Source organism: Monomorium pharaonis, chromosome 8 (assembly GCF_013373865.1).
Source record: "Monomorium pharaonis isolate MP-MQ-018 chromosome 8, ASM1337386v2, whole genome shotgun sequence".
Classification (NCBI taxonomy): Eukaryota; Metazoa; Arthropoda; class Insecta; order Hymenoptera; family Formicidae; genus Monomorium; species Monomorium pharaonis.
The window spans coordinates 2,435,865-2,454,279 of NC_050474.1; the positions used below are offsets into that span (position 1 = coordinate 2,435,865).

At 39.8% G+C, this 18,415-nt stretch overlaps 3 protein-coding genes and 1 long non-coding RNA gene across 5 annotated transcripts; 2 read left to right on the top strand and 2 right to left on the bottom strand.

Annotated features, from left to right (window-relative positions):
• Positions 1–5,892: 5,892 nt before the first annotated feature.
• LOC105828838 (kxDL motif-containing protein CG10681) lies at positions 5,893–9,189 on the bottom strand. The gene is made up of 4 exons (XM_012667374.3): positions 9,017–9,189; positions 8,242–8,441; positions 8,014–8,151; positions 5,893–6,423 (listed from the first exon to the last, which is right to left on the bottom strand). Exons 1-4 carry the CDS (start codon positions 9,163–9,165, stop codon positions 6,293–6,295), a joined length of 618 nt encoding a protein of 205 aa, XP_012522828.1. The 5' UTR covers positions 9,166–9,189; the 3' UTR covers positions 5,893–6,292.
• A 649-nt stretch (positions 9,190–9,838) lies between these two features.
• LOC105828839 (ubiquitin-conjugating enzyme E2 C) lies at positions 9,839–12,102 on the top strand. Of its 2 annotated transcripts, none has more exons than XM_012667375.2 (4): positions 9,839–9,970; positions 10,378–10,492; positions 11,045–11,249; positions 11,499–12,102. In XM_012667375.2, the coding sequence occupies exons 1-4, from the start codon at positions 9,867–9,869 to the stop codon at positions 11,636–11,638; spliced, it is 564 nt and encodes a 187-aa protein (XP_012522829.1). In that variant the 5' UTR covers positions 9,839–9,866; the 3' UTR covers positions 11,639–12,102. The 2 variants fall into 2 exon arrangements, with proteins under 2 accessions (XP_012522829.1, XP_028045705.1); XM_028189904.2 differs by lacking the exon at positions 9,839–9,970 and adding an exon at positions 10,025–10,291.
• Positions 11,884–13,312, bottom strand: LOC114254226. Its single transcript, XR_003625579.2, has 2 exons — positions 13,176–13,312; positions 11,884–13,099 (listed from the first exon to the last, which is right to left on the bottom strand). It is a non-coding gene; the product is annotated as an uncharacterized LOC114254226 (long non-coding RNA).
• LOC105828840 (valacyclovir hydrolase) lies at positions 13,097–17,669 on the top strand. Its single transcript, XM_028189902.2, has 5 exons — positions 13,097–13,371; positions 13,493–13,583; positions 14,209–14,529; positions 14,812–15,067; positions 15,146–17,669. Exons 1-5 carry the CDS (start codon positions 13,243–13,245, stop codon positions 15,246–15,248), a joined length of 900 nt encoding a protein of 299 aa, XP_028045703.1. The 5' UTR covers positions 13,097–13,242; the 3' UTR covers positions 15,249–17,669.
• The last annotated feature ends 746 nt before the right edge of the window (positions 17,670–18,415 follow it).

The following is an 18,415-nucleotide window of genomic DNA, read 5'->3' on the forward strand; positions in this document are numbered from 1 at the left end:
CGGCGGCCGGCGCGGCGGTCGGAGGTGCGCGAATAGCAAATCATTCGACCTGATGCAGACGTTGCGAAGTCTTCGCCTGCGTAAATCCTCCACGCGTGACCGCCGTGATGAACCAAAGCGGTTCGATCGATTCCCACGTCGTCGTTGTTAGGCGAGAAATCATTCCGTTTACGCTGTTACTACGCAAAACTGTCCCGTTTGCTATTTGCACTCTGTATACTTCGAAAATCATATCCTTTTAAATACGCAAAATCTACATAGAATATAATTATCGAATTTCCAAAGTGCATTTAGTCTTCAGATCAAAGATAATTACGAAAATCAACGCTTTTCTGTAAAGTTCCCGAAAATCGTTTAATTACAACTCCAAATTTTCTAACAGAATAACGAATAGCGTACTTCAAACAGGAATCGATATTAAAATTCTGCCGAATAAATTATACTTGGCATGACGAATTGGCGAAGCAAGTCTGTGACGGAGGTGATTTAATCACAATTGCTACTAAAGCTTAACACTATGAAAAAAGTTGAAAAACAGTAGATAGAGTTTCATAATTTTTTACGTGGAAATTTACAACTACATAGTTTATACACAAGTCGTACAGCTCAAGATATTAAACAATTAATTTTCATATACGATTAATATTAGAATTAGTTATGGAAATCTAATTTTTATCTCATTTTTAAATTACAAGAAAGCAATCTGCTCTTGCATGTCGAAATTGTGAAAGGACCTATATTGTGATAAAAATATTCCATTGTTCCGTCCCGTATTCATCAAATCTGAACGTGAATATGGAGCATAAACGGTGGAACAATGTAAATAGATACGTGCTGCCTATAAATTACGTCATCAATTAATTTTGACATATTATTATAAACAGCCATGCGTGGTGCATGCGAAAGAAGCGCCACGGGCGCAACTCGAAATTCATTACACGTTAAACAGCGCGGGCCATCCTATAAGCAGTAAATTCTTCAAATAATAGATACAGCACGAAAGCTGCAAATACATACTACAGACATCGAGGAAGAATTGCGGAAAGTAAAACGAAATTTTTACATTTCCCGAAGAATACGCACTTGACTTGGAAAAAAAAAGCGGAAAAAAGAGCGATATACGAGACTGCTAATAAAACAGGTAAAGGCAGCGTACGAAGACGAGCTGTTTGGCAATTTCGAGACCCAATTACCAACTCTGGCGGCGCGTATCGAACGGACGTATGATTAAACGCTAATTCCGATTTATTCGACGTACGGCCGTAAGTTTAAGCGCGGTGATGGCGTCAATCGCAGGTCCAACCGCGGCCGCGTTTTACACGATCCACCTACGTGCCCGTAATTTACGACTTATCGGCACCGCGGCACGGTGTAATTTTCGCACTCGTGCAAAATTACACCGACGCAGGGCCAACGAACGCACCCCCGTGCACCCTCCCCTCTCTCTCTCTCTCTCTCTCTCTCGCACGCGCGCGCGCTCCCGCTCTCTGGAAGTGACGCGAGATCGTGCTCCCGGCACGGGCGGGCATGTACCGGGATGTCGATACCACGAGAAGCGGATGTCAATAGCACGAAGTCACTCCTCCGGCGAGGGAGAGGCCGCCGCATCCGCCGATTTTACAAAGCTCTCGCCGCTCTGTCGCCCGTACGCGCTGGAGAAAAACCGCGTTAGCCGAGGAAGCGAGAGCGACAGACCCGAGTTACCTTCCGGGAGATAGTGAACGAATTGAATGAGTAGGTTTTTATTGCATATATGCGAAAGAGACCCCCGCCAGGCATGCCGCATGCGAGATCGCGTAACAAAAGTTGCGAAACGCACGCGTAAATCGCGTAACTGGAGGAAATGGAAAGCCATTTGTTAAAACTCTAAGGGGATTATTCGCCTCTAACTTACGTTTAATGGCGTTCGGCTTCGAATCTAATTTAGCGCCAACACTTGCTGTTAACACGAAAGCCGAGCCGTTAACACTGAATCCGATAAGCCTGAGCTAAAATAATTTGCGATTAGGGAAAGCGGACGCTTCACATCTGGATGACGATCAAAGAAACGAGACACGTCTCTCATGTTAACATCAGAGTTAGGATTAAGAAACGGTATTCCAACATCTGGATGCCAGAACTGACGCACCTGGACTGCACAGATCCAGGTTTAAGTTATAATATGACCTTCTCTAAGTCGGGAGAAAGCTCCATGACATAGTATCTAAGCCTTTACTGAGAATAGTCACATAAAAAAAAGTGACGGATGATAAAAGAAGTAAAGAACGATAAAAAATAAAGAAAGATTACAAGACCAAAAAAAAAACCAGGATTGTTACATTACATTACAATCATTTAGTTCAGAAAGATAAACTTAGCAAATCAATCCAGAGCACACAATTATTAAAAAGTACTTAATATAGAAAAAGTTTTCTAGAATGTAGCAAGTATGAATTTTATGTCTGCGACATAATAAATCTCTAACGGATCGAAGATTTCATCTCGGAAATATTATCGCAAATCACCAAAGTCGAGTTTGTTAAAAGAGTAAAATGGCAAGCACTTGCTGTCCTTATCTCATGGGAACCTGCGCGAGAAAGGGAGGGAGGGAGACAGCGGGATTTTAATCGTTCCCGGGAGTTTTGCTCTCTTTAGAGTAAGCCGCATCTTCCGGGTTGCCGTCTTCTTCTCTCGTCCCGCGCGTTTTCTTTAGCCCCGTCCGAGGCTCTTGGAAAAGTTCAATCCGAAGTGCTGCCGGTGACACTCTCCGACGAGTTAGCGAGCGCGCTTTTGTATTACTTTGCATCGGTCGCCGTTGTGCCCGCGTCAACTAGACGACGTTACCCCCGCGGGGTAATGCGCGCGAGTAAAAGGGAACGGGAATATCGCGGCTTTCAAAAACACCGCCGGCTTTTCCAAAGACTTTGCGCGCCCGTGTGCTCCGCCCCGTCGCCGTCTTCCCGCGTGCCCGCCGACGTAATCCGCGCCGTTTCTCTCGCGCGCGACACACTTTTCTTCGCTTGCGAATTGTAGAAATCGCCAAGTACGTTATAATTAAATCTGATGAAATATTGCAGAGCTTATATCAACATGTCGAGAGATCGTGCAAGATGTAAGATACGTGAGCCAAATGAATGAAACTTAATTCACTTTTTAATTATTTTTTATAGTATTTTAAATACTTTTAAAATTGTATCAGACAAAATTTCTTCAATAAAATAAAATAAGTTCTCGTCCAGTTACCCAGGCAGAAAAACAGGTAACGTAAAAAAAATATTTAACAAACGTAAAATTAATATTTTTAATATTAATTGAAAAATGATAGATTTCAATAATTATTTTCACATGATGATTTAATAACTCTTTTCTCCGCCTCTCTACTTCTTTGCATAAATATGTACTCGATATTTTGCACGAAAAATCTCGGGAATTTCTTTACGGGTCGTCGGAAGAATAATAGATATGTTGCATCATTGTCAAATTTGCGTTCAGCCCTATCTGTGCGGCACACATGCGCCGCAAGACGGGTGGGAACAAGCTTTGTTATGCTCGTGTCAACAAAAAGACGTGTGTGTTCCAGAGGCGCGTGCTGCACGCGACGCGCTGGAAGAATGAAAGTAAATATCAAGCGCGCGGCGCAGGTGGACCGGATAAGATTAAACAGCTGTTTCCGCGTTTTATCGGGCGGTGTAGTTAACCGCCGCGACCGTCGCCCCCGCGCGCTCTCTCTCTCCCTCCCTCTCTTTCTCTCTCTTGAAATGCATTCTTCTCGAATTGCGTTTGCACGGTGCGTGCCAATGTTTCGCAATAGCGGCTCACGTAAATGAATTGCGTTTTGCGCGAGCAATTGAGGTGAGATTTTGAGAGATGGCTCAATAATGCGTGCAAAGTATTTCGGATATTTCGCACCTTGTTTCGTCCCGTTTGCGTATCTTATCTTATTTATGCTTAAAATATTTCTACATCATAATATGAAAAACAAGATATTTAAAATAATATTTATTAGATAAATACTTGTCTAAAAGAAATATTTTTCACCTCAAATTTATAAATAAAGGTATCTTTTTTCGATATTTTCTTCGTTGTTATTGATTGGATAAATAAAGTGAAAAGGCAAAAATTAAAATAATAATTATCTAACGTAATAGTAAGTAATATTAATATAAGAATGATGTAATGTAGGTCTGATTTATCTCTCCGCGTAATTTATCGCAAGACGTAGGAGCTCGAAAAAGCCTTTTTATAATAGCCTTAATGGTAACGTTAAATAAATTTCTCCGAGAGATATTCCGTAAAAATCTGAAGCCAACACGTGTGATATATGGTACCAGTACACAGAGTAAGTTTTCGCACACACACACACACACACACACACACACGCGCGCGCGCGCGCGCGCAGAAAGGAGCGCGCGTCAAGTTTAATTATACACGAATCGTCAAGATAAATTCTACGTGGCGCGAATACGCCCCACGTGTCGCGTCTATCTAGGATTTTATTTCCAAGTGTCCAATCGTCGCCGGGAGAGAAAGGAAGCAAGGCGGAATGGATAGAAAACAGCTGAGGCGCAGCTGGTTTCTGGCATCGCGACGACCGGCGTCGTTTCCCCCGCGCGGCGCACGGGGGAGCGTCGCGGACGCGCGGACGACGTCTGTGTATAGCACAAACCATCGATGGTAGAAAGCAGAGGTGGAAATCGATTCCTAACAATATTTTACGCCGGGCGATAACAAACCGCAGAAGAAAAATTAACATTCGCGACCGGTCCCACGGCAACAGCTTGCGCGGATCCCGTTAATCCGTAAATAATTACAACCGCCGGTTACAGCGCGATTACGCCGCGCTTCGCTGGGGAATCCGGGAGAAGCGAAGGTCGTAAGAGAGCAAATATCCGAAATCCATGGGAAGACTTGCAAATGAATCCTGGGTAAAAAGAAAATGAGCGAAACGAAGACGTGGAGATATAGGAGATGCGTTGGGACGGGGGAAGGTTCAATTTTTGCAAAGTTATTTTTAAAATTCTCCCCGCGTAAAAGCCGCTTCGAAAAAGAAACGTGTTTCAGAAATAACGACGGGTTCTTGGAGTAAAAAAATATACCTGGCGCTGCCGCTGCTCTCGAGCCTCGAATTACGCCACGTCGCGATTGTTCTTGTTTTAAAAAGATAATAATATTAACGATAAAAATTCGCATATCGTTCTTAATCTCGGAAAGAAACAATTTCAATGCGATATCTATTATAAAAATTTATCAAGATCTGATCACATAGATCAGAAATTTTATGTCGAATCCTCGAGATAATTGCTTAGAAAAAGCAACTGCCTTCGAAAGCAATGCATACCGCTGCGTATAAAGTTTTTCTATTGGTCCGTCGAAATAATTTGTTTCTCTATCAGATCTGCATTTCAACAGAATTGCCCTTTCCCTCGAACTTACGTGTCACTTCGGGGGAAAAAGGGCCCCCCCCCCCGACTACCTCGCATTCCGCCGGAGCGACGACGACGTCGACGTCCGCTCACTGTACCTCCGTTACGCCGAACACGTGCAGTGGACACTTCGAATGTCTTCCTCCTGAATTAACGCGCCGAAAGAATCTTTCACGTGAATCTTTCCCAGACGCCGGCTAAGTATAGCGCGCGCGCGGATGCGGCCCGCCGTGAAAAGCATTCGCATTAATCTCGGGCGCCACCTTCGTCCTCGGGATCGGGGACAAGCGGAATATTTCACGGACGGCGACGGCTGCGTCCTCGCTAATGAAACGTCCCGGGTGTGCGGCGGTGGTGGTAGGTGAATTCTCGTCTCTACCCAGACTCGCGAATAATAATAAAGCTGCCAGGTGTCCGCGGGGACGGGCGCTCTGGCGCTCTCGCGCCGGAACGGTGGTCGTGATGATGGAATTGACTCAACGCCGTACTCTACCATGTACAAAGAATTTATTTCAATTTCTCAACATTGACAGTGCAGTCACAAGCTCGCTGCGCTCGCACAGCTACATCGAGATACGCTGTGCGACGGTGCGATTGGAGGCGACGACGGCCTGTCGACGCCGACCTCGGCCTCGTGATTCCGCGCCTCCCGACCTCCCTTATTGCCTTACTTTGATTGATCGATCGATCGATTCGGCCGATTGATTTTTAGCCCGTACGCTCCCGAGCGAACATTCGAAGTGGCCCGGTGTGCGTGCAGAGTCCGATCTTTGTTTTTTTCTCTCTCTCTCTCTCTCTCTCTCTCTTTGCGACAATTTATATGACACAAAAGCGTTTTTTCCTCTCATTTCTCTCCCTCTTTCTCGCATTACTCTGACCCTGGCTTTCTTTCAGCCGGTGTCGGACGTGCAGGACGACGTCTCGGCGTTACTGTGATCGTTGTTGCTCTCCGTCGACGAGCTGTCGTTACTCTTTATTCGCCGTTTGCGCAGCTTCGCGAATTGAAACTCCTCGACCGGCACTGTACACCAACAATGGAAGTCATTAGTCTTCTAGCTAATTATCGCCGTTCGCGGTTTCTTTTTTTTTTTTGTTTTTTGTTATATATAATCTATTTTTTTTATTCCGTTTCGCAGAGGGGATGGGACAGCTTGATCGGGGATGAAATCAGAAAACCGCAGGAAAACGAGAACGAACGAGGAACACTTGTATATTTCTCTCTCGGTCGACCGAAAACGCTTTACATTGTGAATCACATTATTTTACAGTGGGGAGTGCGCATACAACGGATTTATTTGAGCACCTCGAGACTGAGACTACGCTCCGTGCGTATGTTCTAAGGCATTAACATTAAAAACGAAGGGGAGGGGGGGTGTTTAAATCGATACGCATTGCACAGATCCCTCCATTGCACAGATCCTCTCCCTTCGCGTAAGGATGTCTTAATTTAATCTATCTCTCACGTCTCACTGAACGCCTCATAGGCACCGTACTAAGTTTTCTAGCGTCGAGGGGATTGCGAGACCAGCTCTTCCAAAGTGCTTCGACCAGAAACTCTGTAAATCGTTGCAGACGTATCTATCGGAGTAGCGTGAAATATAGACAACTCTGTGTGTGTGTGTGTATGTGCAACGAGGTAAACAAACGATTTTTATTTACAATAATGCAATACTATGTAACACACGAACAAGCTTCCTTGTTATGCGCTGGATAGAAGCGATAAGTCGGCTCGTACATCGAAAGCGTTTGGTGCGATATATGTACATACTTACGCGGCAAGTCGATGAAGATTACGTAATGAAGAGAGAACATTCGAGGAAGTAAACTTCCGTACTTTGTTAATTCTGATATCTAACACGGATATATCGGTCTACTAATCTAGTAATCTGCGACATGTTTCTCGTTCGTAATAGAAAAATTATCTATGCAATTTATCGACGTTTCTTTTTTTTGTCAACGCTACCCTTTTCTTTCATAAACTAGAGCTAGTATGGAAATTTACTTTTGTACCATCTCTGTATTGCGAAAGAAAGATTCAAATCTTACACATGCGAGTACAACGTGACGAAAATATGCGTAAGAGTAAGCGTCGACTCGCCGATTACGATTGATACTTCTTATTATACAGCGGGTTTTTGTACTAGTGTCTCCCACGGGAGAGAAAAAGTGCACAGGATGTCAGGTAAAGCGCAATCTTGAGAAGCGAGGCACACGTCGCCTCTCACATCTTAACATCGATTTCTAGAAATACTCTCTTAAAAATAGTTTCTTTTATGCATTCTCACGTATAGATAGTGTAATTATACATATACATATCTCACAACAATAAAATCGTCTGAATATTCAAAAACAATTTCTTCAGACTAAACAGGTCCTTTCTCTCTCTCTTCTATCACAACAAAGCATAGACTCCTCTTCTTTGCGATATCACCCTCTTTCCGCTAATATACATATTAGAAATATAATATGTGTGTGTGTATGTATTACCTGAATTAAACCGGCCGTTCGTTCCGTAGCTAATCATTAAGAGAGTTTGTTTTTTTACATTTAAACATTCGCCGAAGATCCGATTTTTATTCCTTAGCGATATGACTATTTTTAGTTTCATTACCATCTGAATCGGGATCTTGATCGGCAGTGTCGCGAGCCGGGGCGGATGGCAACGGCACGATTTCCGGCTCGAGGGGTTTCACCGGGCAATCGACGTCCTCCACGATAACCTCCTCCGCCAGGCTGCTCCTTACCGCCTCTACGGCATTCAATGCGGATAGAAGAAAGTATAACTAGCGAATTTCGCATTTCAATTTTCCACATTGATTCGTGCGACATAATTAATTACCATTGAACGCCTGCGGATACTGCTGGCTCAATTTATTCTTGATCAGGCGGATCTTTTTAAAAATGTAATCCAGATCCCTCTTCATCTCAACGAGAAGAGCGCTGTGCTTCTTGAATTCCGTGCCAGCCGTCTTGAGCCTGTTCACTGACAGCTGATTGCAGTTTGTCAACATCTCGTTGGTTTTTTCAAATCTTTGTAACCTGGAAACGTACAAAGCAAGAGATTATATCGAGAAATAATTGAAATGGATTTCTCACGAAAAACAAACCAAGCAAGTCCAAAAAGTTAAATTTTCAGGAAATGAAAAATTTATTATCTTCCAACTGTTCATTATATAAATGTTATCATCTATTTATCTCATCTTACATTTGGCTTCTTTTTCACATATTACATTAATAATGATAAAAGTAAAGAAGAATTTATTTAAAGCAACAATTTTACTTTTTAATTACAAAATTATATAAATCATTTTTAACAAAATAAAATTTGAATCTTCTACGATTCCTTTATTAGTTTATTGCATTTATGTAGATGACACGTAAAGCATAGCTTACACAGTTTACATTGTACACGTGGATTATTTCAATTTTAAATATCCAACCCTGGCAATTGAATCAATCGCTCTATGAATATCAGACAGAAAGAGCGATTAATGTCCACTTCCGCTCTTTACTGTTATCTCGTTCTTAGAACTAGAGAAAGCTAAGTAAAGAGTGAGTCATAAAGCAGGAATCAAAGTTAATCAGCGGAAACGGACGGTGAGGGCAGGACTTACATCTGTTTCTGCGCGCGTATCATCGACTCCACGTCCTGCTGGTCGACGATGCCCGCGAGGCCCTGCACAAACACCTCCGGCGCCGTGTAGTTTCTGAAGCACTCGAAGCTCCCGGTATCCGACTCCGGGGTGCCCTGCGCCGCTGCCATGCTTTCTCGGGATCGCCAGGCTGCTAGGCTCGTCGTTCGCTCTCATCCTCGTGCGAATCCCATCTCGCGCGCGCACGCCGTCGTTGTCGCTCGAGGTCGCTCGTACACGACGTAGCGCGTCTATACCGAGCGGGATAATCGTCGAGCGCGCGCTACGTGTCCGTCACGCAACCCGCGCCGCCGTCCGCGTGTCACGTTGATCATCACGTCGGGCACGAGGAGAGGAAAGGAAAGAGACGTCGAGACTTTCGATCAATATACCCCGCGAGTCCGTCGTCTTCTCGCGCGTCGGCGGAATGCACCGGGAACGAAGAAATTTCGTTCGGTCGTGCGACGAAGCCTTATCGATCACCGTAGGGGCGCTCGGAGACACCACAGCCCGCGGCGATACCCAACTCGCGTTCCCGAACGCGATTAAAAAATCTGACCGACGATAACGCGGACGAGACGACGACGCGACGCGCCGCCGCCACTCGAGACGCAACAGCTGTTTTGCCGCTCGATGTTTTCGGGCCGGGCAGTAGGCGCGTGCAGCATTCAAATTTCCGCCGTGCTCTGTTGTGACCGTCAACCATCGAGTCGAAGGGAGAGAGAGAGAGAGAGAGAGAGAAAGAGAGACAGAGAAGGGCCATCCCCTCGCTCCGTAAAGACGACGACACTCGATCCGACCCGTCGCCAGGAACGCGAAGACACCTCTCGGAATGGCGCAGAACGTGAACCCGTTCAGCTCGATGCAAAACACGCCGAACAAGGCCGCCGAGGAGAAGCAAAGCCTGCCGAAGGACAATCACGCAGTCAGTAAACGGTACGTTTCGGAAAAATCGCGCGAACCGAATTCGCGGGACCCGACACTGGACGACGAGTCTTTCCCTCGTATTCGCGATCCGCCCATTTCTGTCCGGACGCTTATTCATGAATCCGCGGAATCGATATCGCGCCTTGTCTGCCGCGCTCGCACATAACCTAGCGAAGATACTCCCGCGAACTTTGGACGCCCGAAAAGAGCGCGAGCCGTCGCGAATATTCCACGGGATTCGATTCTCTAATGTTCCGTCGCTTTCCCGCGACCCGCTGTTCGTAACCTCCTAAACAGGAAATCTTACAGCTTGTACAGTCTTAAACTTATGTACGTCAATCTATCCGGATAATTAATTTCGTGTTGTGTTTCGTGGAAAGACACTCAAACTCATTTGTCAGTGTTCGATTGTCCAGGTTACAAAAGGAGCTCATGGTGTTGATGATGAGCACCGAACAAGGAGTGTCCGCCTTCCCAGAGGGAGAGAATTTGTTCAAATGGATTGGGACTATCATAGGACCAAGAGATACGGTACTATCGTCTTTTGCATTTCTACCGATGCAGATTGGAGTTTCTTCTTTTTGGCTCGACCTCTCACACAACTTCTCTTCAAAAAAGGAAATGAAAAGCAGAAAAGAGCCAGTCAAAAAAAGAACAGGCCTAATTAACTTTAATCCTAGAATGGTATTTTATGTATAATATTCATTTTAATGAATTAATGTCCTACTATGTCAGGCTGTGCCATTTGATTAGAGTCTATCATGTTAATAACTAGGTTGTATTTGTTTTGTATTTACAAAGATTTATAGATTATAAACATTTTATCAATGAAAGTATGAAGTATATAAAAATTCTATGTTATGTTACATTAAGAATGATCTTTCCTCAGACATAAAAGTTATATATCAATAGCAATACCATTCTAAGATTAATCCTTGATTAACTTACTCTTTAACTTTTCATAATTTAAAAAAAAAAGAGATAAATTGAAAGTAATGTTAATCTATATCAATAGAAATAGACATTTAATTATTCTATTTTAAGTTAAGATAAAGAGGTCTATGAAACTTCTTTATATTGCAGGTATATGCTGGTCTCACTTACAAATTGACTTTAGAATTTCCACACAGCTATCCATATAGTGCACCCATAGTACGTTTCGCCACACCTTGTTTTCATCCGAATGTAGATACCGGTGGCAACATCTGCTTAGATATATTGAAAGACAAGTGGAGTGCGTTATACGACGTCCGTACCATTTTACTGTCCATACAGTCCCTTCTGGGTGGTATGTAATCTAGATTTTCAAAAGCTCTAGGATTCTTGAAATTTTGAAATAGTGCAACCTCTTTATTTATCCTTATTCGTTTTCGATTCTCATAAATTTAGATTTTCAAATTGTCAAAGTCATCAAATTCTTAAAATTTTAAGAATTTTGATTCTTAAAATTTGCATTAGTTTAGTAATACAAAAATTAATCGTGATGAGTCATCGTTGACATGAGATACTAATTTGTGAATTATACTTCGTTATGTAGAACCTAACAATGAAAGTCCACTTAATCTCGAAGCGGCAGAGCTTTGGAACAATCAAACGAAATACAAGAAATATCTGATGGAAGAATATCACAGAGCAGTCGATCGAACACAGAGTAATCGCAATCAACACGATTCATGATAAGCCATGACTGTAACCTATTTTATGAATCATTTAATATTATTTTTAGGATCGGATTATATTTAAGTATAATTAAACAAAACTTTATATAATTAAACAATTTTTTTTCGCACTCTCTCTTCTCTTGAGAATCTTCAAGCACTCCGATTTAAATTGAATTTTTTTTTCCCTTAGAATGACAATGACGAAATTCTTTTTTACGAATTGTGTATATGTCACGTTGCATTTAGCTTGTAACTCGCGTGAGATTTTTGTAGGAACTTTTGTAAGAACAATTATAAATTTATCACCGACATTTAAGACAATTGCGCTACATTTATTTATTTACCATATAGAAACATATATGCGTTGGTTTTTTTCCATCATTATTGCCATCGTCTGTATATTATATTTACATTTGATATGTGTTTCCATTTTTACCATTACTGTATAGTTCTAAAATAAATATTTTAATGATCATAAAACTTTAATTTCCAATTTCCCTCATAATCTGACATTAATATTATACGTAATATATTTTTTGTATTATTTTTTAAATTTTATTACACATTTAAGATTGTAAACTTTTCAGGAATTTAGATTTTTCGAAAAATTCTAAGATTCTTAAAATAATGTTTCTCCTAGAACATTAGATAGCACGACTTCTCGATTTATTCTCTTAGTTCCTTACTTATTATGCTCTCCTGATATTTTCTTGCAAAAAGGTGTTCTTGTAAAGTCGGTAAATTTACAATTTCAATTGCGATTTTTTAAATTTGTATTAGTGTATAGGAATAGGGGATAAATATAGAGAAATATATTTAAAAAATAAGTATTAATATGAATTTTATTATATTTTAAAAAATGAAAAAATATATATAATTAATTTTGACATATACGGATATATATTTTATATTTCTTTTATTACTTACTCTTTTTACCTATAATATAAACTAAAACAACTCCATGTGGTATAAACAATGATACAAATTTATTATTCAAGCAGTGCTACCACCTGCTATATATATATATCTTAAAAATTCTATCTGATGGAATTTTTTTGGTGACAGATTCGAACTCAAATTAAATTTATAAATTTGTAAATAATTTAATTTACAAGTTGAATATTTTTAAACAGAGAGTGAGACAGAGAAACAAAAATAATTGATTTCTTGTTTCACAATGATATGAATCAGTTCAACATTCTCTATTAATATTTAATTAATTCCTCGTATTATCATCATCGCGTTATCATGTTTATTCGAGCGCAATAATTTAAATTGCATATATCTGGATCGGCGGGATGATACTGATATCAATGCGCGCCGTTTATAAAGCGACCATCATTTACCACCATCCATTCCAAGGCTTTAGTCGATCACAAACAAAAGACCATTCTACAATAGCGTATAAATTATATTATTACTTCTTCTCTATTGACGTAAAATAACTGTAATCTCGGTTTTTCTCATCTTTACAGAACTAAAAAAAAAAATAAAAATTAAGAGTCAATTAAACCGAGATTAAAGCTGATAAGTGCTGTTAAAAATAGACGTACAGTCTGTGCCTTTCAATCGCTTACGAGACTTGTTCCGTTGTAGAACGACCCTGACACACGTACACACATGTCCTACACGTGCAAGATGTTTACTCGTTTCGCGAGTGCGTTATGCAAAACCGCAAAATCCGAGAGCCGAACTCTGTGGACCCGGCGATTGTCAACCACATCAGCGAGTAGAGCCCGTGAGATGGAGGTACGTAGAAGTTCAACGTAAATGTGAAGTAGAAATGCTACTTGCCATTTTCTCATCGGTCTGCCATTTCATGAACCATCCTTCGACTGTCCTGTTAAACGGAATATATTCCTATTGACAGGAACGGAAGATCAAGGTGGGCGACACGGAAATTAATTACGCTAGGGTCGGCACAGGTGACCATCCGGTGTTGCTGTTGCCAGGCGCCCTGGGTAAGTTGATTTATGCCATAACTCTTTTTTATATTTTGAAAGATAGTTAGATAATAGTTTTGCACAATTCACTTTATCGGCATTTGCTGCCATCTACCGGAATGTAAATCTGCACATAGTGTTTAAACTGTTCGATGAAAAGCAAGATAGCGTTGCCTCCCTTATAATAATTTTGAAAAAAAGAAAAAGAATATCAAATTTTTTCAAAGCAACTTTTCGTCATGCTTTTATAATATGTTCTTTTTCTTTTATTATCTATATGTTAAAATTCAATCTAACAATAATCATATTATTGATTAAAAGCTATGTTTTCATTCAATTCGAACAAAACAATAAAATTCGATTCGATACAGCGTAAAAAAATCTTGATTCACACATCTCTAATTAACAGCAAAAAAACAATCTATCTCACAATCAATTAAAATTACGAAACCGTAAATTCTGCTAAGTCTCTGCTGTCAGATTACGTTGGTAAGCTTCGTTAGCAGAACACAAGCTTAAATGTAAACGCAATTGATGTCAATCTGTCTTAATATTGCGCTCCAATTCGTAGCACGCTACTAAAATTTTCTTCATTGGAACGATGGGCGGTAATTTATGGACCAGCAAAAAATGGATGTTTCAGGGACAATATGGACCGATTTTAAACCGCAGATGGAGGGCCTGAACGCGGACAAGCTGACCATAGTCGCGTGGGATCCACCCGGTTACGGAAAGTCGCGGCCACCCGACAGGACTTTTCCAGAAGATTTCTTTCAGCGTGACGCCGCGGACGCCCACAATCTGATGAGGACCCTCGGCTACTCGAAGTTTTCTCTGATCGGCTGGAGCGACGGCGGCATCACGTCGCTCGTTCTTGCCTCGGCGTACCCCGACAGCATCCGCAGGATGGTTGTCTTCGGCGCGAACGCGTACATACATCCGGATGAGACGAAGATATATAAGAGTACATACTTTTTTCTCAGCTCGTAATATCATAAGACTATAAAGAGATTAAGTTTTCAGCGTTTAATGATACAACTTATATTGAAATCTCGTTTATTGATCACAATTTTGAAAAAATTATATCCTTAAATGACGATTTTGTAGAAAAAAAATTTGTAAATATTTTTTAAGTGACGTACAGTCACGAGTATTGACGCTATATTTCACGGTTGCATTATCCGGAGCGCGTTAAATATTTTATTTCTTCCGTTCGCGTAACGCTTCATGAAATATTACTGTCCAGACATCAGGGACATCAACAAGTGGTCGGAAAAAATGAGGACACCTATGATAAAAGTCTACGGCGAGGATTATTTCAGAAAGATGTGGGAGGACTGGATAGACGGCGTGCTGAGATTGTATGAAAATCAAGACGGTGACATATGCAAAGGAGTTTTATCAAAGATAAAGTGCCCGACTTTGATCATTCACGGAGCCAAAGACGCGATGGTCCTGCCGGAACATCCGACATATCTGAAACAAAATATCGTCAACTCGAAGTTCGTATCTGCATAAAATCGAAATAAATTAAGATAATTAAGGTTTACAATATTTTTTTAATTTCTGTTGTATTACAGAGTGCATATTTTCGAAAAGGGCGCACATAATCTTCACTTAAGATATCCCGAAGAGTTTAATAAATTGGTTACGGATTTCCTCCTTGATCAATCAAAAATGTGATTATTATAACAATATCACATGCCTCAATAGTCAAGTTGAGAGGCGCATAAGAGATCTAGGATCAGCTCCTGATTGAGCTACTATTTTTAACAATAAATCATTTATAATTTTTTCGGGATCTTATAGATGCTCTGAGCGTTGGCATCTGGCTAATAACTGTATTTCAAGGCTGACAAAAATGTTAAATTACATAAAAATTACTATTCAGCACCAAGATCCGCTGCAATACAAGCAATCTCATTTTTATTTTGGTAGTTTATCGTAATATTATATGTACTATATATGTACTATATTACGAAAGGATATACTTTATCATGGGATACATACCCGATAGTAATATTATCTTAGCATTTTATTATGATTGTGAAATTTTACTTCATAAAAACAACGCATCATTATAAAAATTTTTCCGAACAGAAAAGTTTACAGAAAAAAGTAACGATTGTTACAAAAGAAAGTAACGACGTTATTTTTTAATACTTGCGCTTTATTATATGTATTATTTTTTAGGTGTTTTTATAATAAAAGTTTTTATAATAAAATGATACATTAACGCATTCTTCACTTCGTCATTTCTCTTACAACCATTACATGCAAGTCATCCTTTATTATCTTCGAATTCGGCTTTGAATGTAATGAGTTAACCACGGTTCATAAATTATATGCATTCGAAAACAGGAATAATTGGAATTCATTATCAACCGCCATTATAAACCAAGTAATTTGTATGTACTCGTACATACACATTTGAGTATCTGAATAATACCTACACATCGATTGATTAAAAAATAGTTTAGATATTTCTAGAGACCCTGAATTTAGAAACACTATATTAGTATTCAAATAACAAGCACAACTTTTAGATACCTATGTATATTGTTGTATTAAACAATTATTGCATAGCATCACAGATAAAGTTATTGTTTTCCTTATACTAAAACTTCCTTATACTGCGTAAAATCGTATATCAACTGCTTAAAATCGTTTGATACGCGTGACATTTAATCTTAAATTGTACGCTCTCGAGGCACAAAGTGCACTGTTTAGAATGATACATTCGCATTTAATCGGATATATTGATGATATCAACAGCGAAAAGATACATTGATGGCATCTTGATAATTATACATGATTTTGCAAATTGATACATTTACAATTTAACTGTAGTTGACATTGTAATCATTTAACAATGTTAATATCCTCACAAAAGCTAAATTATCATTAATGATATAAAATTATATATTCAATAATTTTATATCATTTTTCTTATTTTTAAATTATTGTTAATAACATTATTTAAAATAACTTTATTCGTCATACACATTCTAAATAATTTCTGTCCCAATTTATTTCACATTATATAAAAAATCAAATCACAATCGATTGTGAATCTCTTGCAAAGTGCCGCATTCGAGATATGTATGTACCGAGAATCCTTCGTCTACATAGATAGAAAGCGGTCTTGTGCTACTTATTATACAAGTGGCTTTTTATCCAAAGAGGGCAGAGCGCGACATGGCGCTTTTTCGTCGTTCAACTCGTCTGACGATCGAACGCGGTCGTATATTGAACGGGAATTGACCAAACAGCAACATGCGACCTCAAATAACGCTCTGAGGGTCCCGTAACCCAGTGTCGTGATCGGAGATAACGCGTACCATTACCTAAATAGATGGTATGGGTCGTGAGCTTTTCATACTAACCTATTTCGACCAAGAGATAATATGGAAATTAATTAATTTTTCTTTTTTCTTTACCATCTTGAACATTGATTATAAAACTAAAAACGTACTTTGTATAAAAGTAGTATTTAGGTGTTGCATAATAAAATCAATCTTTCATTTGTGAATTAAATGTATTTCAATTTTGTATTAAATCTTTCAATTACATTTTCTTTAGAAGTGTAAATTTTCTACGTAATTAAATTTATTAGAGGTGAACACTCTCGAATCTTGTGAATAAGAAAAGTAGCATGTAAATGCAAGGAATAAAAAAACTGTAATTATCGCCGTAACCGCATTTGCATATTCCAATTACATACACGAAAGGGAATGATTTTGCATTTTTTATTTCGACATTTACATATTCGTTGAGATATCATGAAGTTATGTTTCCCGGGAATATCGTACATCTCAATTTTTTGCGTTGTAATCATATGAACATTCCTCGCTTAAAATTCAACAACAAAATAGAGGGGACAAAAAACTACATGTATACATTGTTATCATATCAACTAATTATAATCAAGAGAATCTATATTCTCCAATTTCTGAATTTTCGATAACATCTTTTTTTATAGTATTTTATTTTGAATGTTAATTTAAAATATAGATATCGTGCTATCAATAAATCTACTTTGCGAGACTTTTCTCATTAATCGTCATCTCGTGAATTCAACTGATCAGTCCACTTTCAAGGAAATAAAAAAAATAAAATTGCGCATAAACAATGATCTCTACTTTGATCATTTTTTGTTGTAGATCAATATCAAATTGATATTCAATGATATAATAAATGGACTTGTGTTTTCGACAGATGGCAATCTGCATTGCGAGACAAGCAGATTATTGCAGCATTTAAAAAAAAACATTGAAGTCACGTTTCAACAACGTGATAAAAATTTATGGGAGACGGTATATATAAATCGCACGCTCTCCGACGCGACAGAGGATCGTATAGGTGCGGGCAGCCGAAAGAAAGCAAGTAAAGAAGACGCGAGATGTAAACTACATGCGGGTGTAGCCAAATATGGGCAAGTGGTTTTTCGTTCTTTGATCGAGTAAACCTCCGTTCCTCTTACTCCCTCGCACGAGCTTCCTCCTCTGGTCGATCGGCAAGGAAAGAGAACGCACGTGCGAAAGAAGCGCCGAGATCAGCGGGTGCGCATTACGAAACCCTCCCTCTCTTCCGCTCCCTCGGTTCTTAATCTCGGGAACCATAACGATAAAACAAGCCGAGCCCTCTCGTTTCCCTCGAGAGCGGTGCGAAAGTTGCTAAGCCTCGAGCATACAATGATAAATTAATCAGTTTTATCCCGAGAATTTCGGGGCACCTTGGGCCGCTGTAGATACCCGTGTCTATACGTGGGCGTATCGTCTCGAATTGGAAATACGAATTCTGGCGTATTTCTTAATTTCTAGTAGATTTATTCACTAGTAGAGATGTAG

Bases quoted from the DNA above. Each gene is read 5' to 3' on its own strand.
- LOC105828838 (XM_012667374.3), bottom strand. From the start codon at position 9,165: ATGGCAGCGGCGCAGGGCACCCCGGAGTCGGATACCGGGAGCTTCGAG. The intron at 8,442-9,016 runs GTAAGTCCTGCC...GTACGTTTCCAG, and splicing joins ATACGCGCGCAGAAACAGAT to GTTACAAAGATTTGAAAAAA. The intron at 6,424-8,013 runs GTAATGAAACTA...GTTGGTGTACAG, and splicing joins TCAAGATCCCGATTCAGATG to TGCCGGTCGAGGAGTTTCAA.
- LOC105828839 (XM_012667375.2), top strand. From the start codon at position 9,867: ATGGCGCAGAACGTGAACCCGTTCAGCTCGATGCAAAACACGCCGAAC. The intron at 10,493-11,044 runs GTACTATCGTCT...TTTATATTGCAG, and splicing joins TCATAGGACCAAGAGATACG to GTATATGCTGGTCTCACTTA. The intron at 11,250-11,498 runs GTATGTAATCTA...TTCGTTATGTAG, and splicing joins CATACAGTCCCTTCTGGGTG to AACCTAACAATGAAAGTCCA.
- LOC105828840 (XM_028189902.2), top strand. From the start codon at position 13,243: ATGTCCTACACGTGCAAGATGTTTACTCGTTTCGCGAGTGCGTTATGC. The intron at 13,372-13,492 runs GTACGTAGAAGT...TCCTATTGACAG, and splicing joins GTAGAGCCCGTGAGATGGAG to GAACGGAAGATCAAGGTGGG. The intron at 13,584-14,208 runs GTAAGTTGATTT...TGGATGTTTCAG, and splicing joins GCTGTTGCCAGGCGCCCTGG to GGACAATATGGACCGATTTT.